At 45.9% G+C, this 20,193-nt stretch overlaps 1 protein-coding gene across 5 annotated transcripts in view; it reads left to right on the top strand.

Annotated features, from left to right (window-relative positions):
- TMEM218 (transmembrane protein 218) overlaps window positions 1-20,193 on the top strand; it is a 29,374-nt gene that overhangs the window by 250 nt on the left and 8,931 nt on the right. For 2 of the 5 annotated variants that reach the window (XR_002143675.2, XR_004627068.1), the window contains exons 2-4: window positions 8,998-9,107; window positions 9,972-10,074; window positions 13,540-13,726. Coding sequence is in view for 2 of the 5 variants with exons in the window: in XM_034666039.1 (XP_034521930.1) it covers window positions 8,998-9,107; window positions 9,972-10,074; window positions 13,540-13,674 (348 nt within the window). In the remaining 3 variants the exon portion in view is untranslated. Of the gene's footprint in view, window positions 1-8,997; window positions 9,108-9,971; window positions 10,075-13,539; window positions 14,281-19,535; window positions 19,659-20,193 lie in introns of those variants that run through there. The other 3 variants (XM_034666039.1, XM_011230754.3, XR_004627067.1) reach the window with 2 other exon arrangements.

Raw genomic sequence — 20,193 nt, 5'->3', positions numbered from 1 at the left:
AGACGGCGTGGGCGGATGGCTGTGAGCGGACTCTCAGATCACCCTTACCGCAGATCTGGACCCAAGGCCCGGCGGCAGATAAATAATTGGGGCCGAGAAAGAAGGGATGCTTTGCCGTGCTCCTAAGAAAATGAAATGTCAGTGCCTGATTCAAATACGTTATGACCGAGACCTTAATCTGTCCAACTACTGGGAGGTAGCCCGGCGAACATTCTGAAGATGATACCTGGGGGCGACGTTTTCGGGCCGCCAGTTTGAACGAGCCGCAGGGCTGGGGAGAGACGCTAGAGCCCCAGTTCCTGGGGTGTTGACTCCAGCGGTGGAGTGCTGCTGTCCGGGGAGCCCTAGGCGAGATAGCTTACAGACTGTCCACACACCGTCCAGGAAAAACGGTAGAAGGACGTGGTCTGGATCCACTGATCCCCTTTTACTCTCAGCGCGTTAAGAGATGATGCCACATCGATGGCATTTAGGTAGCTCCGCGACTTGCATTTTACTTAATTACAAAGGCAGAAGCATTATCCTAATACATTAAAATTCAAACCGTAGTGAAATGTTTACTGTAGAAAAGTAAATGTGTGAGAGCCCCCCCCCCCAATTATATTTGAAGGTTTGGAACGGTTACAAAGAAAGTGGAAAGGAATCCTGAAGAAGGACCATTTGCTCTTGTAATCCCTGTTTCTGCTGCCTTCAAGGCCTTGAGTCTGAAAATGTAGGAATGGGTGAGATACCTAGCTCCCACCAGCAGCAGCAATAGGACCAACTTACCCTCCATGGAATCCACGTTTGTACTGGACTGTAAGTCATCTCGTAATGGCCATTAGTATTCTCACACATGATCGACAGCCATGGCGAGCAGTGGATTTTTAATCTGTTAGGCTGTATGTGCAGGGGTCAGGGACCTTAATGCATGCCTCTCTATCAGTTTTCTCTGAGGGCTGTGAGAAAGGGTATGCAGAACCAAGAATAAATGAATGAGCAGTGCTCCAAACAGCCCTCTAAAAGTTTTGGACAATCTCCTTCCAAAGAAATACCTCACAGCACGAGCACAGAGGGGAAAAATTGGCCCTGGAGTTGCTCTGGTTGTCAGACACTAAATAGGGTGTTCAAATTGAGACATTATTTTGTTCTGACTCTAGTCTACCTGCTTTAAATGCCACAGACTTAAGTAAATGGACTTCCTCTGGAAACCAGGTTGGCTAAACCATCTATTCTCAAAGAAGGTTTGAAAAGTCCCAGACATGAATCCAAAACACCATTGTTTTAATTTTTTAATCATATTTACTCAATAATTTAGCCATTCAAGTATGGGAAATAATCACAGTATTATTCCCACACAGAATTAACAAGATAAAATGACCAGATGTTCACTTCTTTCCCACAGCAGCGCTCTATACTATACCCAGGCTTTCCTTTCCATGCTTAGCCAGAAAATGTCACAGTTTGGTTATAAAGTGATGAACCGCATTCTTATAAAAGCTTGGGGATATTTATCTCATTACTTTAAAGCCATGCCATATATGGATTCCTGGTGTCTCATGAACATTTAATATTCCATGGGGGATTGAAGGGCCATGTTTCTGACGGTACCAACGTCGACCACCACTTGCCCTGTATTCTAGGCGTTAGCGTTAAAGTTGGTTCAAGTTTTACAGGTTATTTTTACAATTTATCCAAAACAGCAGCAATTAAACTTAATCTTGTTAGGGTAGTACCATCAGCTCAGTCAACCAAGCAGGAAACCTGAGTCATCTCTTAACACCTTTTCTCTTGACCCCTTTCTGTTTCCACAACCAAGACAGGAGTCCAGACCCTTGTCATCCCTTATCCAGAGAGTTCCCTATTGGTCACCAATCTGGTCTCTGATCTCAATTCATATGCACCAAGCCACCAGCTACCTCTTTAAAAATTAAGAATTCTCTCAAGAATTTCATAAAGAGAGAATATTACCCTGGGTAGCATAACAGATACCTATGCCCTACTAATAGATGAACAAACATTAACATTTTGGCGCACCTGCTTAAGTTTTTTCTTTTAGATAAATAAAACATCGCAGATTGAATTCAGGTCTCTTTTGTTCTCTTTTCTAGCCCCATTTGTCTTCCTCCCTCTCATCCCAGAGGCAAACACTCGTTTGAAATTGTGCTTCGTTCATATCCATGTATTTATATTTGTATGTTATATATGTACATCATAAACAATATATTACTTTTTTTAAGATTTATTTTTTAGAGAGAGAGCATGTATGAGAGAGCTCAGGGCAGGGGGCGGGCAGAGGGAGAGGGAGAGAAACTTAAGCAGACTCCACGCTAAGCGAGAGCCCTACGCAGAGCTGGATCTCATGACCCTGAGATCACAACCTGAGCTGAAACCAAGAGTTGGACGCTTAACCAGCTTTGCCACTCAGGCACAGTCAGTCACTTCTATTACTTTTTAAATTTTGAAAATACAAGTAGTATCATACTGTGGGCTTCATTTTGTAATTTGCTTTTATCACTCAACGGGGTTTTCGAGATAATATATCTATACAGATAGCCAAGTTCATTCATTTTAAATGTTCTTCATGAGTATGTAATACTGTATCCATTCCCTTATTGATGGACCCTTAGGTTTTTTCAGATGTTTTGCTATTTTGAAAAAAACTTCAATGAATATCTTTGTACATGTCTCTTTATGCAAGAGCTTTTCTAGAGCATTGGTTCTCCAAGGGGATGGTACTGCCCTGTTGAGCATTTTGGAATTTGTGAGAGCACTTTTGGTTATTACTGTGATTTAGTGGTACCACTGGGGTTTACAGAGCAGGGCTGAGGTTGTTAGATGTTCTGCAGTGAAGAATTGTCCTGCATCCTGTACCATTTTCAAGAGTCCCACAGGACACGCATTTCTAATCTGAGCCTAGAACCTAACTCCGTTTTTCATATAAACATAATGTATTTTTTGGCACAGTGTGATATAGTAAAATTTCCAGGAATGCAACTCAAATGTAAATCGAGGGGAAATTATACTTACTTGTGTTTTGGAACTTTAACAAGAGTTGTTCATCACTTGAGAAAATCACATAGCTGAAGGCAGCCCAGCTCGTGGTATTTGAGTTGCCATACAGCACACCTGCATGAGCCCGCGTTTGTAGCTTCTGCTCTCATGGTGATTCTAAGTTTAGGTGCAAGCATCTGACTGCTGTACTTCATTATGTATTCTAGTTTAGTCAGCCTGAACATTTGTATATTTAAACATATGCTGTTTTATTATGAATTACTTTCCATTTAGAATTGGCCTGTATTTGACATAAAGTAAAGGTCAAGTATGACTGTTTTCTGATTGGATAGTCATTTGTCCCAACACCGTCGATGAAATCCTTTACCTGCAGCATCACGACCAACTCTGTCCTGTACCAAGTTCTCCTAAATGCATGATCTGTTTCGGGGCTATTTTATTCCACTGTTCCATGTGTCTTTATGCCATATCACACTGTTTTAATTACCTTGGTTTTATAATGTGCCTTGCGGCAGTTGGGAACAAGAAAGGCAAGTCTCCATCCTAGTTCTCAAAATTGTTTTCGCTATTCTTGGGCTTTTGCTCTTACATATGAATGTAGGATACGTTTTCAAGTTCCATGAGCTCCACAAAAATTTATTTTGAGATTTTGGTTAGAATTGCACTGAATTGATGTTGAGATCTTTTAATATTGAACCATCCCGTCCAGGAATGTAGGTTATTTCTCTACTTAGGTCCGTTTTGTTATTCTGTTCAGGCCTTTAAAAAAAAAAAAAAAACCTTTGGGAACTCTTGGGTGGCTCAGTCGGTTGAGTGTCCGACTCTTGGTTTCGGCTCAGGTCATGATTTCAGGGTCATGAGATCTAGCCTTGCCTTGAGCTCCTCACTCACCACAGAGTCTGCTTATCCCTCTCCACAGCCTCCTCTCAAGTTCTCTCTCTGTCTCTCTCTAATAGATAGACAAATAAATAAATAGATAGATAAAATATTTTTAAAAATACCTTTGAATAAAGTTTAACAATTTTTGCTCTAAAAATCTTACATGGCTATCTTTGGATTTATTCCTACTTATACACAAAAAAAATACACATTTTCCTACTATGAAAGTTTCAAATGCATTCAAAAGTATAAAAAATAGTATAGCAAACGCTCATGTACTCATGATCCAGCTTCAACAGTTACCTCATGACTGGTCCTGTTTCATGTTAGCCTCTTTCACCCCTCCCTGGATAATCATGAAGTTCCCAGACATACTTTCCTATTCTCTGTGGTATGTCTATGTATGTCTGTATGTATTTGTAATTGTTTAGCAGTGTAACCACAGTATCATGACATTTTTTTAAAGATTTTATTCATTTGAGAGAGTGAGAGAGAGCATGTGCGCGAGATTGAGTGAGGGGAGCAGCAGAGGGAGAGGGGCAGGCAGCCTCTGAGCGGAGCGTGGAGCTGGACCTGGGGCTCGATCTCACAATCCTGAGATCATGACCTGAGCCGAAACCGAATCAGCCACTTAACCCACTGAGACACCCATACACCCCAATATCATCCCTTAAAAAAAATTCCCTAATACCACCAAATATCCAGATACTGTTCAGATTTCCCCAGTTGCCTCCTAAAAGGTTTTTGACATTTGGTTTCCTTGAATCAGGGTTCCAATTACTCCATATCTTTGTCAATACTTGGTGGTGTTGCCTCCTCCAGAGCAAAATAATAACCAAGAATTTAACTTTGAACTGTCCTTTCTCATCTTCCATGTAACTGTTGACAAATATTTTAGCACTTCCTTATTTTTTTTTTATTGTTGAAGTATAATTGACATACAGTTTTAGGGGTGCAACATATTGAATCTGTCTTATTTATTTTATAACTGGAAGTTTGTACCTTCGTGGCCATTCTGGGGGGCATCTAGAATTACTGCAGTGTGGTTTTCATTTACAATTTCCTGCTGACTATTGAAATTGAGCGCCTTTCACATCTTTATTGGCCATTCATATATCCAAGTTTCTGAGAGAGGTATACTAAAATCTCCACTAAATTTGTGGGTTTGTCCATTTATTGCAATGATTCCTTTTGGCTTTATGTATTTCTCCACATCCTAACACGTGTTATTTCTTGTCTTTTTCTTATCTAGCCATTCTGACTAGTGTGATGTAATAGCTCATTGTGGTTTTGATTTGCATTTCCCTGATGATGAGTGATGGTGAGCATCTTTTCTTGTGTCTGTTGGCCATCTCAATGTCTTCTTTGGAAAAATCTTTATTCAGGTCCTCTACCCATTTTTCCATCAGATTGTTTTTTGGTGTTGAATTGTAGAAGTTCTTTATGTATTTTGGGTATTAACCCCTTATGGGATATGTCATTTGCTAATATCTTTTCCCATTCACTAGGTGGCCTTTTTGTTTTGTTGATGGTTTCCTTTGCTGTGCAAAAGCATTTCATTTTGGTGTAGTCCCAAGAGTTTATTTTTGCTTTTGGTTCCCTTGCCTGAGGAGACATATCCATAAATGTGTTGCTGTCGTTCTTCATTGTTTTTAACTCCTCAAACAATTAGGCCTTCTTATCATTACAGAGATCTTTACTCTCAATATTACCCAGTATTTCTCTTACCGTCCCTCCTTACATCTCATGCCTTCTTTCTTGGTTCATTTTCATTCTTGTTCAAGTAGAGCTGTGACAGGTGAATGCCATTTCACTCTTTGTCTGAAAACGTCTTTTTTTTATACCCACTCTAGTGGGAGCCTTGCCCGCTGACTTGTGTGATATCCCCACCGAGAGGTTTCCTTTGTCTCTGCTGGGATCCTACAAGTTTCTCACTTTTTTTTTTTTATAGATTTTTTTTTTTAAATTTGAGAGAGAGAGAGAGAGAGACAGCCAGCGAGAGAGGAAACACAAGCAGGGGGAGTGGGAGAGGAAGAAGCAGGCTCATAGCGGAAGAGCCTGATGTGGGGCTCGATCCCATAACGCCGGGATCACGCCCTGAGCCGAAGGCAGACGCTTAACCGCTGTGCCACCCAGGCGCCCCAAGTTTCTCACTTTTAGACTGGTTTTATGTACATCTTACTTCTCGAGATTCCTACACCGCTTTGGTAGTATGATTTGAACCCCACACTTGCATGTGGTGTTGGATCAGGATTCCAATTTCTCTTGGGTTAGTCTTTTTTCACTCTTGGCCTGAGGTACTTGGCCAACTTTCTTCCAACAAAGTCAGCAGCAACTGTTTTAGTCCCTATTTCAAAGACAGGTGAGCCTTTTCTGGGCTTATCTTTATGCCTTGTTCTCAGTTCCAGTTCTCTGTGTTGTGGATCTGAGACCTCATCTGTCTAGGAGGACACCACTCCAAAGGTCTGCAGCTGGTTCTGGTACCCCTGTAGACCTTTGGGCTCACTCCTGTTTACGACTCAGATTTTGAATTATGCTTTCATTTACGGTACTTAAGGATCTTCCTGTATTGCTTCCCAGCTCCGCTGTGTATTGACTTCTTTTTGCTCGATTTTATTAAGCATCCCTATGTGTTCACTGTCGTGTGAGGTACTTCCCTTGTTACGTCTGTCCAGCGTATTGACCAGAAGTTACAGTCCTCTTTCTAAAGCTGAATATGATCCTATCGGCCCTTCACTTGATTTCTGTGGACTTGTTAGCACGGCTTCATTTATTCATCCAACAAATATTTCTTGCTTGTAATATCTGTGCTAAGAACTGGGGATACTGTGGTGAGCAAGATATAAAATCTCTTCCCTCATGGAGTTTGCTATACTGATGGGAGACATAGAAAGTAAACCTGTAAATAGTAAGTAAAACTGTGAACTACAGTTTGTGAAATGTGCCCTGAAGGAAATAAGGAGTGGTGGTGAGTAATTGTTTGGGGTGTTACTTTAGCCAGAGCCATCAGGGAAGACTTTTCTGAGGAGGTCACATTTAAAGCTGAGCTCAGACAGATGAGGAGAAGCCACCCTACCAACAGTGGAAGGTTCGCTGGGGGTTGTGGGTTAATTCCAGGCTGTGGAAACAGCAAGCGCAAGGACCCAGTGGTGGGGACACGCTTGGCAGTTTAGAGTTACTGAGGTGATACCTTGTGCTCTAATGGGGGGGCATGTACCCCAGTTAGGTTAGAGAGGCAAGTGAGAGCCCAGCCCATCTGCTGCCATTCCTCTCTTGGCCCACCCCTCCCCCTGCCTGCCATCTTGCCACACTGATTCTTTCCCAAATGGGCCTGTGGGAAGTCACCTCCTCAGTAAAGCCCTTCTCCCTTTGTGCTACCTCCGCTCCCACTTTGTCCCACTTTGTCCTTTGTCTCCTTGTCAGAGTGTGGTGTGGGTAGTTGTTTATGTGACAGTGTTCTCCAGTGGGCCTGCAGTTTCTGTCAGAAGATACCTCTTATTTACCCTTGTGATCCCCAGACTGGCACAGAATAGATGTTGATCGAATAAATGTTTGTTTGGCAGTTTATGCCCAGGGCTTCCTTTCCAAACTTTCCAATGCCTTTATAACAGAACTTCTCATAGATAACGATTTTTGTCGTATTTAAAACATCAGGGTAAAAAAACCATCAACTGAGGTGGCATTTATTTGCTGAAGATTTGTCTCCGATACTGAAGGGGAAAATCAGGGTGGGGGTGCTCTAGACTCAGTGGAGTGGGTCAAATGATGGCCCCCAAAAAGTTTGTGCCCACATCCTGATCCCTGGAACCTGTGAATGTGACCTTACGTAGAAGAAGGGTCTTTGCAGACATAACTGAGGGTCTTGAGAAGAGATCAAACCAGATTCTTTGGGTGGACCCTGAATCCGCCACAAGCGTCCTCATAAGAGACAGAAGAGGAAGAGACAGAGACACAAAGGAGGAGGCCATGGGAAGACGGAAGCAGAGACTGGAGCCATGCAGTCTCAAGCCAAGCAATGCCCAGCCCTCCGGATGCTAGAAGATCCTGATGCTGGAAGCATTCTCTCCTAGAGCCTTTAGGGAGCTCCGTCTGGCTGGCACGTTGATTTCAGACTTCTGGCCTCCAGCACTGAGAGAGAATAGCGCCCTCTTGTAAGCCACCGCTTTAACGCATACGCCTTCACATTACGCCTCTGTAACACGGCTGTAGCAAGACTTACCTCAGACGCCTGTTGCCGTGATTGAACGAAATGTGTTTGTAAGGTACTTAGCACACCGTGAATGCTCAAACAGAGTGAGGGCTCCCCCCTTCTTCAGCGTCTTCTTCAAGGACTTAGGAGTTTGCTTCCCTTCGTGAAGAAAAACTCAACAACAGAGGGGGACGTTTCTGTCTTGCGATTGTCTGGGCAATCAAAGCTCACACCACAGACTTAGCCTGAGAGCCTCAACGTCCCTATGGGCTCCGTAGCGCTTGGGTCCTGGGGCCGTCACAGCCCCCCGTTAGCGTTCCTGGCAGGAGAGAGTTCAGCTTGCTGCTGTGGGTCGGGGAAGCCAAACTGGAACTCAGATAGCAGATTTGAAGTGACCCACACAGAGCAGAAAGCAACCTCTCTGTCCTCACATAAAACAAAGCCTAGGGGTTTTAAATTTCTTTTCTTTTCTCTTGTTTTTTAAGATTTTATTCATTTATCTGTCAGAGAGAGAGCGAGAGTGAGCACAAGCAGGGGGAGCGGCAGAGGGAGAAGCAGGCTCCCCGCTGAGCAGCAAGCCCAATGCGGGACTCGATCCTAGGCCCCTGGGATCATGACCTGAACCAAAGGCAGATGCTTCACTGACTGAGCCCCCCAGATGTCCTGGGGTTTTAAATTTGTAATTCCTATGAAGGGACTGGACTTCCCCCAAAGACCTGTACCGATTAATCCTCGTCTCACACCAATCATCAGAAGTTCATCAGACTGAGTGCAGACTTTCTGTATTTGTATCTGCATTTGTCTGAGGACCCTCACACAAGCTGGGAGTGGGCGGAAGACAGGCAGAACTGGTGCAGGGGGGCGCGGGGTGCATAGTGCCCGGGGGGGGGCCGGGGCTGAGCGGGGTGCAGTGCTCACGCTTCGTCTCCCCGCAGATGGCTGGCACCGTGCTCGGGGTGGGGGCCGGCGTGTTCATCTTGGCCCTGCTCTGGGTGTTGGTGCTGCTGCTGTGTGTGCTGTTATCCAGAGCCTCCGGGGTGGCCAGGTAAGGCCTTGTCTCTAGCTGAGAGTCCAAGGTAAAAGTAATTAGAAGTGAAATCGCTGATGCTCATTAAACATTTAGAATCCAGAGGATCATTTTTGTAATTACTGGCAGTTTGAATGAGTTGCATTTTAACCTATTATCATAAGCACTGACTGTGTTATTTATGCTCTGGTGCAGAGGTGAGAGGAGAAGGGAAGTGGTATTTTCTAGCTCTCGGTGTGGAGGCAATGGGGGGGACAGAAGAGGCAAAAAGGAAATCCGTGTTTGCTGCCTATTGAATTTCTTGGGGTTGTACAGGTGTGTGTTTCTGAGTTGTTCAGACTTAGGGCACATGCTTGGTCTGGTCCCTGAGGCTCTAACCTGGGCCTGGGGACACCTGCAGACCCACCGATGGCTTGGGCTGGCTCTCTGTCGGGCACTGGCCTCAGAACACCGACCCCGACCACACTGCAGAGCTGTGCTCTGGTCAGACGGTGTCGGTGTGAAGCGGTGAGCTACGTGATTTACCAAAGTCTTCCAGCTAGACAAACAGAAAAGTTGAGAAGAGGGAAGGCTGCTTTGATTTGTCATGATTATGAAGGCACAGAGGCAAAATAGAAAGTACCCATTCCAATTCTTCGGAATTTGGAATTCACAGGAATCAACAGGAATGCATCCAGTCGGGGACCTGTCTAGGAAGCAGGGCTCTGGGCTGAAGGGGAGAGCATTTCTAAATTCCCTGCACAGGGTGGGCAACAGGGCTCTGGGCCTTGTGAAGAGACTGAAACTGAGAATAGTGGCTCCAGGGAAGGGCCGCTCCAGACCTAACTGATGAGAGAGGAATCCATAAATGGTGCTCGTAACATTCTGTCTTTTGACCCGCAGGTTCTCTGTCGTTGTTGTGTTCCTCGGGGCTCTGATCATCACATCGGTTCTGCTGCTCTTCCCTCGAGCCAGTGAAGTCCCAGCCCCAGAGGTTGAAATGAAGGTAAAACTATTGGCTTTATTTTGCCTTCTAAGGCATAACTCTTGTCTCTCTTAGTCGAGACCTCCATCCTGCCCTGAGCTGTTCCCCCAGTGTCAGGTCGGCCGAAATGTGTTAGAACCAGGAAGTTAACACGAGGGTGGGGAAAGCTCAGAGGGAGCTTTACATTCCCCCGTCCTTTCACCCAGGGCAAGAAGCTCACTCTGATTCCCACGTGCAACACCACGGGGCAGTTATTTGCCTGATGTGAGGGCATCCCCACTAGGCATCAAGCTGTACGAGCAATATGTCCAAGAGCCACCTGACACTGTGGGGCTGGAGAAGAGCAAATGAGTTGGGAACAGGAATAGGGCCTGGCCCTGAAATGCAAGTGTCCCTATCCCGGTAGTCTGGGCGCAGAAACTCAGATCCCAGCCAAAGTGTCCACGGTGCCTTGGGCCTGCTGAGCGACACGCTTGTCTGTCTTCGTGTGTTTGATCCCTCCACTTGTGCTGTGAAGAGAGTACTTTGCGTAGAGAAGATCGGTGGGGAAAGAGCATTTCTGTGGAAAGCAGAGGTTGTAGAGACAGCTGAATGCAATACTGACAGCCGTCTGGGGGACTGGCAGGCCTGAGTTCCTGGAACCCCATCTGCCAGCTCCCATCTCTCTAGAGGGATTGTTACCACTTCTCTCACAGTCCTTCTGGAGACCCCACCCATCTACTTCGATCCTGACTGGGGCACTTCTTACCTCCTATCACTCCTTCTAGCAGCTCCTTTCCTCTCAACCTCCCATTTTCAAAGTGGTAATGATGACATTAACTCACTTTTTTTTGGAGAGAGACGGGGAGGGACAGAGGGAGAGGGAGAGAGAGAGAGAATATTAAGCAGACTCCCCACTGAGCACAGAGCCCCCCGCGGAGCTCCATCCCATAACCCTGGGATCGTGACCTGAGCCGAAATCAAGAGTCAGACGGATGCTCAACTGACTGAGCCACCCAGGCTCCCCGTCCAACATTTTTTAAGGAATTACTCTGTGTGAGGTTGTTTGCTAAGCACCTTGTTTGCATTATCTTACTTAAACCTAAGACAACTCTAAATAGTATGAAGTAGGTGCTATTATTATCCCCATTTTATAGGTAAGGACACTGAGGCTCTACGAGGTTAAGTAACTTGCCCAGGGTTATACATATATGGGAAGAGTCGGGACAAGGATTCAAGCTGAGGTCTCTCTGCAAAACCTTCGTTGTTGGGGACTCGTCAGAATATTGGGGGCCATCACAGAGAGTTCATGGGTGAGCACTGACACTACACCACAGCACACAAAATTATACAACTTCTGAACTAAAACTGGCACACGTTTCTAACTTTTTCTAGGACTAATCATGGCAAAAGGGAGGAAATTCGTTCTGAAAAGTCCATGGGACGTAATACCACACACATGTAAGGAATCATTTCCATACGTGTCAGGGGTTTTTGTCAACACTGGAAAACCACTCTGTCGGTGTACCAAGTGTACCAAGTACCAAGTGTGGGGGCCAGGAATAGACTCCTACCTCCGTTTCCCTGTCTGAGAGGGAGTGAGTGATGAAGGGCCGTATTTCTGGATTGCTGTGTGTGTGAATACTGGAAGAAGGGCACAGAGCAAACACTGTTTTGAATTCAATCCCTCTATCCTCTGTCCTATGAGCTGCAGACCCAGGAGAGAAAAAGGAGTTTTGAGCAAAATATGCCCGTCTGCATGGCCAACAGAATTGGTGTTCTCATTTTCAGGTTTTGAGAACTGGCCCCTGCAGCAGCCTGGCTCAATACTGTATCAATAATACATGACCTGGGCCTTCTGCACCCAAGGCCTGCTAATTGGCTAATTAAAAAGTGAAACGTGTCAAACGAGCAAACATGTAGCCCATGAGAGACTTGTTCGGTACTGGAGCCAAGGTCAAAGTTATGTTAAAGCTGTTTTATCAAGCTGACCTTTGTTGTAAGTTGGCTGTTGGGGTAATCTCTGGAGTAGCCCTTTTCTTCTTGGTATCTTTGGATCTCAGTGATCAGAGCAGAGCGAGGACTTGACTTGTCATTCCACTGTATTAGCTTCCTGTTGCTGCTGTAACAAATGTCCACAGGCTCCGTGGCTTACAACACAGATGTATTATCTTACAGTTCCGTAACGTAGAAGTCCGAACACAGTCGCCCTGGGCTAGAGTCAGGGCTTGGCAGGGCTCTGTTCCTTCCTGGAGGTTCTGGGGAAGCATTTGTTTCTTTGTCCACCCAGCTTCTAGAGGCCACCCTGGGCTAGCGGCCCCTGTGCTCCATCTTCAGAGCCAGCAAGGTACCATCTTGTGGATTCTACTTGCATCTTTCCATCTCTTTTTTTCATCTTCTCTTCCACCTCCCTCTTCCAGGTTTAAGGACCCTTGTGATTACACTGGGCCCATGTGGATTGGATAATCCAGGCTAATCCCCCTTATTTAAGGTCAGCCAATTAGCAACCTCAGTTCCATTTACAACCCTATTTCTCCTTTGCCGTGTAATCTAACACAGTCACCATTTCTGGAGATTAGGATGTGGACGTTTGGGAGCCATTATTCTGTCTACCACAATTGCCTTTCAGGTATTTTGGGTTCTTTTCCCTTTGGGAAGCTGTGAAGTCACCCTGTCACTTGGTTCATGGTCCTGCTCCATTAGGTCCATTAGATTAATTTGCTTTTTTCTGCCCTAACTTAAGCACCACCATTTGGATCTGGGGAGAGTAGAGCTATGGCAGCAGACAGTAGACAAGTGGGCAGAGCCAACTCTAAGTGTAGGTTTTGTCAGCAAAGACCAACAGCTTTGGGGCTTCAAGTATGTCTGGTTGCCAGGCAGCCAACTGGATGATCTGGGTCACATTATCTGTCCTGTCAACATTTTAGTGTCTCAGACAAATGGCCATTTAGCCTAAGCCTTGGAGTGCTGGATTATGAATGTTAGGGTTCAGGACTATTCTGATGAAAGTTTTAAAGAATCACCATTCCATTTTGAAAAGGAACCCTCCTGAATCAGCAATGGGTTGATGATCTGGGGCCTTGATCTTGGTATATGGGAGTTATTATACTATAATATTTTTATATGTGTTTAAAATTCTCCATAATAAAAAAATTAACAATAAAAATGAGCCTTTCTAAGACCAAGCAAGCAAGCTTCTCATTAACTCTTTCAGATAACTGATTTCAGAACATAAAGAACTCATCCAAGGTCTTCACAGTGTGTATAAACCCCTCCTAAATGGAGCCATTTTGTTTCTCCTGTACTTCATTAATCTTTTCTTTCTCTTGTATTTCCGGCGCAGGGAGTTAAGAAAAGGTTCCTCCCTAGCCATTTACAGAGGAGACTCAGAGCAGGATGTTACTGGAAGTCACGAATACAAACAGACCCTGGGCCCACTCATCAAAGATTTCAGATGAGCACGAGCTGAAGTGATCGTCATTTCATTTTTGATGTTTCTCTCTACAGATTGTGGATTCCTTTTTCATTGGCCGCTATGTCCTGCTGGCTTTCCTCACTGCCGTTTTCCTTGGAGGCCTCTTTTTGGTTCTCATTCATCATATCCTAGAGCCAATCTATGCCAAACCACTGCGGTCCTACTGAGCGCTTTCAGGAAAACCAAGACCCTGTTCTGTCTTCACATCTGAGGTGACTGGTGAGCAGAAAGTTACTGTTCGGAGCCTTGTTTTGACCTCCTTCATGCCTTAACGTCAGAGAAATATCCATGCACGACTAGGACAGATCCCTTGAATCCTGACTTCCAGAAATGGGGTTGCAGAATTGGCTGGGTAGAGATGATTCTCACTACCTTCAGCGGGATGTTGCGGTCTTCTTCACACTTGTTCTGCAGGTTTTCTATCTGTTTTGAAAGGGAAATAGTAACGGGGATCTGCTTCCAGTGGATTTTCAATTGAGACACCAGATTAAGTGGATTTTGGGAAAAGGAGCCCTTTGGCTTCTACTGTCCAGGAGACAGAAGGATCTCATCCTTTCGATAACATGCAAGATTCTTAGTTACAAGGGTGGGATCATTTGGAAAGGAAAGGCACTCCACGTTCAAAAGCTTATTTTAATGTGATGAGTTGGAAGACTTACCCAGGTGTTGGTTGTTGGCCAGTGTGCATATGGTGCCACAGAATCCACACAGGCCACGGGTGTACCTTCCCTCTGCTCTGATAAAGTAATAAACAACCAAAGGACTGACTTTCACTTCAGACCCTTGGCCACAGCTTCCTCAATCTATATTCTATATTTCAGATTTGCGTGGGGATTAGAGGAATAGTATGGAAGTGTCGGTTGTTTGTCTTGCTGCTATAGGTCTCTGGATTCTTTCAGAATTTGGTAGCCTTCATGTGCCTTGTTTCATTATTATAGAGTCCATTTTGGGTTATGATCATTTCTTTTTAGCTTTGTAGCCCTTTCTCCAAAGCTGGTGAGGAATATACGTTTCCAGGATTGATACAACTTTATACCTGTCTGAGATCGCACGTCGACTGAAATTTATTATTAAATGGAGGGTCTCTGGGCTGGTTCCACTTCGGAAGCCTCCCCCTGACTCCCTAGAACTAAATGAAGGAGGATCTTCTGCTTAAAGTTAAGAACAAGAAAACAAGTTGGAAAGAGAACTTCGAGCATGTGCTATAGGCCAGCAGACTAGTTCCCTTGTAATTCAGTGTCTTTAAATTTTACAACAATATATTTATTATCATCTGGTTTTAAAGTAGAAAAAATTAAGGCTTAAAGAGATGAACTGACTTGCCTAAGCTTCACATAACAGCCAGCGTGTGTCCACAGGGGTGGTAGACTCCAGGGTCTGTCTCAGACTAGAAAGAAAACACACTGAGCTTATTGGAGCTTTGATTGGGAGCTTAAGGAAGTCAGGACCACATCTCCTTCACTTTCTCTCCAGGATCCTGTTGTCAGTGTAGAGATGATACCCCAGTGGGGGATAAGCTTTTTAATTAAAAGAGGAGAGAATGGGTGACTTTGGGGAGTCATGGACTGGTGAGGGCCAGGTGTATTTATTTCTGCACCTGAACTGTCCCTATCTTATTCAGTTTGGAAAACCTTTGTACATAAGGCTTTGTCACAGAACAATTCAAAGGAAATGGTCTCTCCATCTGGCCTAGGGTCCATGGGTGAGAAAAGATAGAAGAAACATCCCTCCACGCAGATTGGAGGGGAGAAAGGAGAATGCAGACACGTGGAGGGAAGTGGGACAAGCAGGCAGTCGGGCCATGTGCTCCTCTCCAGACACTTGCACTGAAGCTTCCAGATCCCTGTGAATCTCTGTGCAGAGACGTTGAGTCAGCCCGAGTGGAGCATGGACTCCTACGAGCACAGGCTGCCATTTGTCACCTCCTGAGAGACTTGCTGACAAAGCAAGTCTGGGAAAACTTGTAGGTTCTGACCTTGAATCCATCTTTTTTATTCCCCAACAAAGGTGTCCAACTATGAGATCAATGGATAATAGCTGTGAAGTTTTGGGTGACTACTTACATGGAGAAAAATGTGTTAAGGTTGGAAACTAAAACACCACGGCTATCTAATGCGTGTGTGTGTGTTTTGCACAGATATAAAAGGCAGGTTTGTGTGTTAAGGGGAGAAAATACACCTTGTACAAAGTGTATTTTAGGTTGACCTGCCCTCTATAGACCCCCGAGTCCATAACTACCAGCTGTGGGGAAATGACCCATAGATTACTCTCTACCTTCTTACTCAGAGCAGTCATGGCCAACCCCAAAAAAACCCCAAAAGGGTTGGGATAAGAAGTAGAAGGCTGGAACATGAACTTCACTGAGAGCTCTACATGGGGCACCCCTGCAGTCTGATATGGCACTCCTTGGGCTCACAGCCTTCCTGGAGACAGGGCTTAGAGGTCATCTGAGGGTCCCATCCGTCACTCTTTGGTCAGTGGCCTTCCAGCAGGTGGCGCTGTACTGTGCCTTACCCAGAGGGGCTCCTGTAGCAGAGGGACTGGTGATCCCTACTGTTTACAAGGGGGAGGGGGGGGGAGCAAATCAAGAGTTCTACGTGAAAAACAGGTGATTTCAGAGCGTCTTAAAATTGTATCCTGACAAAAGCTAAATGAGCAGGACACCGCACTACCCCACAACGGAGACGTTGGTCCAGTCCGCTAGGTGGCGCTGCGTGGTATATTTTTAGAAAGTCCCTCAAGCCCGCAAAACACACTAGGGAATTTTTTGACAGGTTCCTTAAATTTCCCATTTATAAAAATGGACGTAAAACTGACATTCTTTTACTGATATGCGGTATCAGCTATTTAATCTAAAAATTCACCAAAATTACTGTACCAGCGTTCTGTTCCGAGGAAATGCAGAGCCATTCGTTCCTGCTTGGTACTTCGTGTGCAGCCGTTCGTTTCATCCTAACAGACGGCCATGCACTTCTGTTCTCTAAGACATCGACTCTTCTATCAACTCTATCTCACTGCTGCTTCAGTTGAAGCATTTTTTTTAAAGGTTTTCCCTCGCTTTTTTTTTTTTTTAAGATTTTATTTATTTATTCGACAGAGATAGAGACAGCCAGAGAGAGAGGGCACACAAGCAGGGGGAGTGGGAGAGGAAGAAGCAGGCTCCTAGCGGAGGAGCCTGATGTGGGGCTCGATCCCATAACGCCGGGATCACGCCCTGAGCCGAAGGCAGGCGCTTAACCGCTGTGCCACCCAGGCTCCCCTGGTTGAAGCATTTTTATTCTACTTTGATTTTTTTCGAAGTATAAAGAGACCCGCTGCAATTATTTTATGGAAGAGAAACAGGCAGAGAGCAGAAGGGATTTTAAAAGTTAAGAGTGGGGCTCAAACCTCACATCAGGACTCCTGACATCTCACTCTTCAGATAATGTAAAGATCATTTCTGACTCACAAACAACTCCTTATTTCTGCACTGGTTAATACTATTTGGCAGCTATTGATCCCCGTCCTTTCCCTAACCCATGTCATCAAAAAGGTAAAACTTTCATTACAGAATTTCTAATTAGCATCTATAATACAAATAATCAATATTTTATAGTTTCTTGACTTAAGCCTTTAAGTATTTGGCTGTTGTTACATAGGAACAAGTTTGCAGGTGTGGGAATCATCTTCACAGGGGCACAGGAACTCAGGGTTGGAAGGGATTTTGTAGTTCTCAGGGTTCAATCTTTAATCTCTATTTCCATCCCCAAACTTGGAAATATTCTATTCCTCACAGGCTGAAATCACAGTTTTTATTATATTTACCAAACATGTTCTAAGCATTTTTCTAAATGCTTTGTAAATATTGAGTCATCCCCATAAGAAACCCTATGAACTTGGTGCTCTGAATATCCCCATTTCATGGATGGGGACCGGGTACAGAGTGGCAAGGTGATTTGCTTGAGGTCAGTCAGCTCAGGGTTAAACAGGAGTCCGGGTTTGAAGTCAAATGGATGGCTCCAGTTTAAGCTTTTATGTACTTTGTATTATACTATGTTCCTCCATAAAATGAAAGAAAAATGAGGGACCAAGGTCAAGCAACGCAAACCCAGTAGATAGAAATACCAAAAAGCAGCAGCTGAGTCTAGTGGAAAACCCAGAATCGGAATTGGGCAGGAATCCGAGATGAAGCAGTTAAAAGCCACATGGGACCTCAAAGACAACTGCTGCCCTCCACCCTGTGTTTTTGGTGGGTCTTTGCGTGTTGGACTGTGGCTCCTCGCTGGCTGAGAGATACAGTGGAGCAGCCCATAGGCTGAGTTTTCAAGGACATACCCAGCAGTCTCTCTGTCCACCTGGAATGTTTGATACTTGGGTTGGTTCTCAGAGGTGCCGATGGCAGAACCAAAGCCACAAAACCAAGAATGTATTTGTTTCTTGGTCTCTGTTTCTAACAGGTCATTATTGGTGGTTGCTGTTTACTCAAGGAAAAGAAGTTTCCAGCCCCTAGCCGCACCCCAGCATAAACCTTCTCGTCTCAGTTTCCTGGGACCTAAGAAAGGACAGTAGGGAGCAAAATCAGGGCCCAACACCACAAACAGAATGAGAAAGTTTCTTTTTCTGCGTTTTCATCGCACCATGTTGGGTATTGTAAAGGATGTACTAGGCATTGCCCTCAGAGAACTCGGGGTGGTCACAGAGGCCGTGTTCACCCCGGACCTCAATGCTACATAGCCGTTCCCTCCATGTTTTTTCTTTAAATCTTTGGGGATTTCTTTGGTCTTTCTGTCTTCAAATTGATGTTCCCAGGTTTACACTGGGGAGCAGGTAATTTCCTATTGCTGTAGTAACAACGTACCACCAAGTTAGTGGCTTCGAACAATCCAGATTTCTTATCCGACAGTTTTGGAGGTCAGAAACCTGCAGTAGGTTTCACGAGGCTAATATAAAGGTTCTGGAGGCTCTAGGGAAGAATCCCATTTCCTTTCCTTTTCTAGTTTCTAGAGGCTGTCCACAATCCTGGGCCAGTGTACCCTTCTTTTGTCCTCTGAGCCCCATCTTCTCATTTGACCACTGACACTCTCGCCTCCCTCTTTGATTTATAAGGAGCCCTGTGATTACACTGGGCGCACCCTGACCATCCAGGATAGTCTCCCCATCTCATAGTCCTTAATCACATCTGCAGTTAACATATTCATGGGTCCTGGGAATCAGGATGTGGACATCTTTGGGGGAGGGGGTGTGATTTTGCCCACAACAGAATCTGTGGTCCGGTCCCACCCTCCTGGTCTAAGGCTGGCTTCCTTCCACCCTCCAATTTCCATCCTCTCCCCACCTTCCTGCTTTATATACAAGGTCTTCCCCTTTATCTCCAGGAGCACTCCCCAGTCCCCATGTTGTGTTAAGTCTCCTTCCCCCCAACTTCAGTCTTGCTGAAAGCCTCAGAGTGCCAAGGGTTCCCTTTCTTTTCATTACTTCTTCCCCCCCTCATCGCAACCACACACCACCCCTGCCTCCCAATGGCTCTCTAAAGGAGAAATGCAAAGAGTTATTGCTTTTTAATTACAAGTGCTATTGTAACATCTATAAGGAAGAACACTTTAAGCTTAATTGAGACCAAATGTGAAGTTAAATTAAATGAATAACTAATTAACGTAATGCTCCCGCATTAGCCCCAAGTGAGTGCTGAGGCCTAGAGAGAAGGCAGGTAGCTGGCTTCCACGGAACAGTCCGTGCCCAGAGCTGAGGTGGGGCAGGGCACCTGGGACCTGGGAGACCAGTGCAGGGGGGCCCATCTCAGGGCCAGGGATCCTCCACCTTGGCCATCTCCCCCAGACTCCCACCCACGGCCCACGTCCTCCCTGCTGAGGCCAGGCGCTGAGCTCCCCGCGCCTCCTGCTGATTGCTGCTGCCACGCCGCCCCCGCCCCCACCCGCCGGCACCAGCGAGTATGACCTGCTGCTCTCCCCATCCCCATGCTGCATTTGTCGTGCCTTGCTCGGCATTCCTTTCAACGTCCTCCCTCTTCCACGTCCCCTCCCTACCTTAGGAAACTAGCTACCTGCCCACGTCCCATTGGGTCTTCTCCCCGGCCCTGGGATCACCCTCCTGCCTGCCGCTGTCCCTTCGGGCTGGACCTCTCCGCTCCAGTGCCCAGCTTCAGTGTTCCGAGGTAGGTCATGTCAGGACGGTCTTCTGGGCGAGGACACGGGCTTCTGGGTAGTCAGTGGGGAAGCGAGGGAAGAGGAAGTCTCCCACCCCAGGAGGAAGTCTCCCCGGCTTCCTACCCTGACCCGATGCAGACGAGAAAGCTCAAAGTTGGTGAGCAGAGCACTCGCTGCCCCGTCTCCCCACCTGGACGCAGGAGTGTGCAGGGCCCATGCTGGGCTCTGCCGGCGGATGATGGCGCCATCTAGTGGCTGCCCTGAGTGAGCCGCGCAGATGCTGGGCGCTGAAGGAAGCTTCTAAGAAAGCCGAATATGAGGCTCTGCTGCCCTGTAGCACTGCCCCCGGAGGGGAGCGGGGGCTAAGGACTTAGAGGTCCCGACCGTCTCCTGCTTTCAGTGGGAGTGAGTGTCAGGCAGTTGGAGGCTTACCAGTTTGTCCCCAGGGCAGTGTGTACAACCTATGTCAGTGTCGCCCTGTCCCCCAGTGTCCCAGTAAATGCCACAGCTGGACCTTGTATGGGGCTCTGGCTCCCGCTGTGC

Source organism: Ailuropoda melanoleuca, chromosome 8, assembly GCF_002007445.2.
Source record: "Ailuropoda melanoleuca isolate Jingjing chromosome 8, ASM200744v2, whole genome shotgun sequence".
NCBI classification, from domain to species: Eukaryota; Metazoa; Chordata; class Mammalia; order Carnivora; family Ursidae; genus Ailuropoda; species Ailuropoda melanoleuca.
This window is presented reverse-complemented; position numbering and strand designations above follow the sequence as displayed.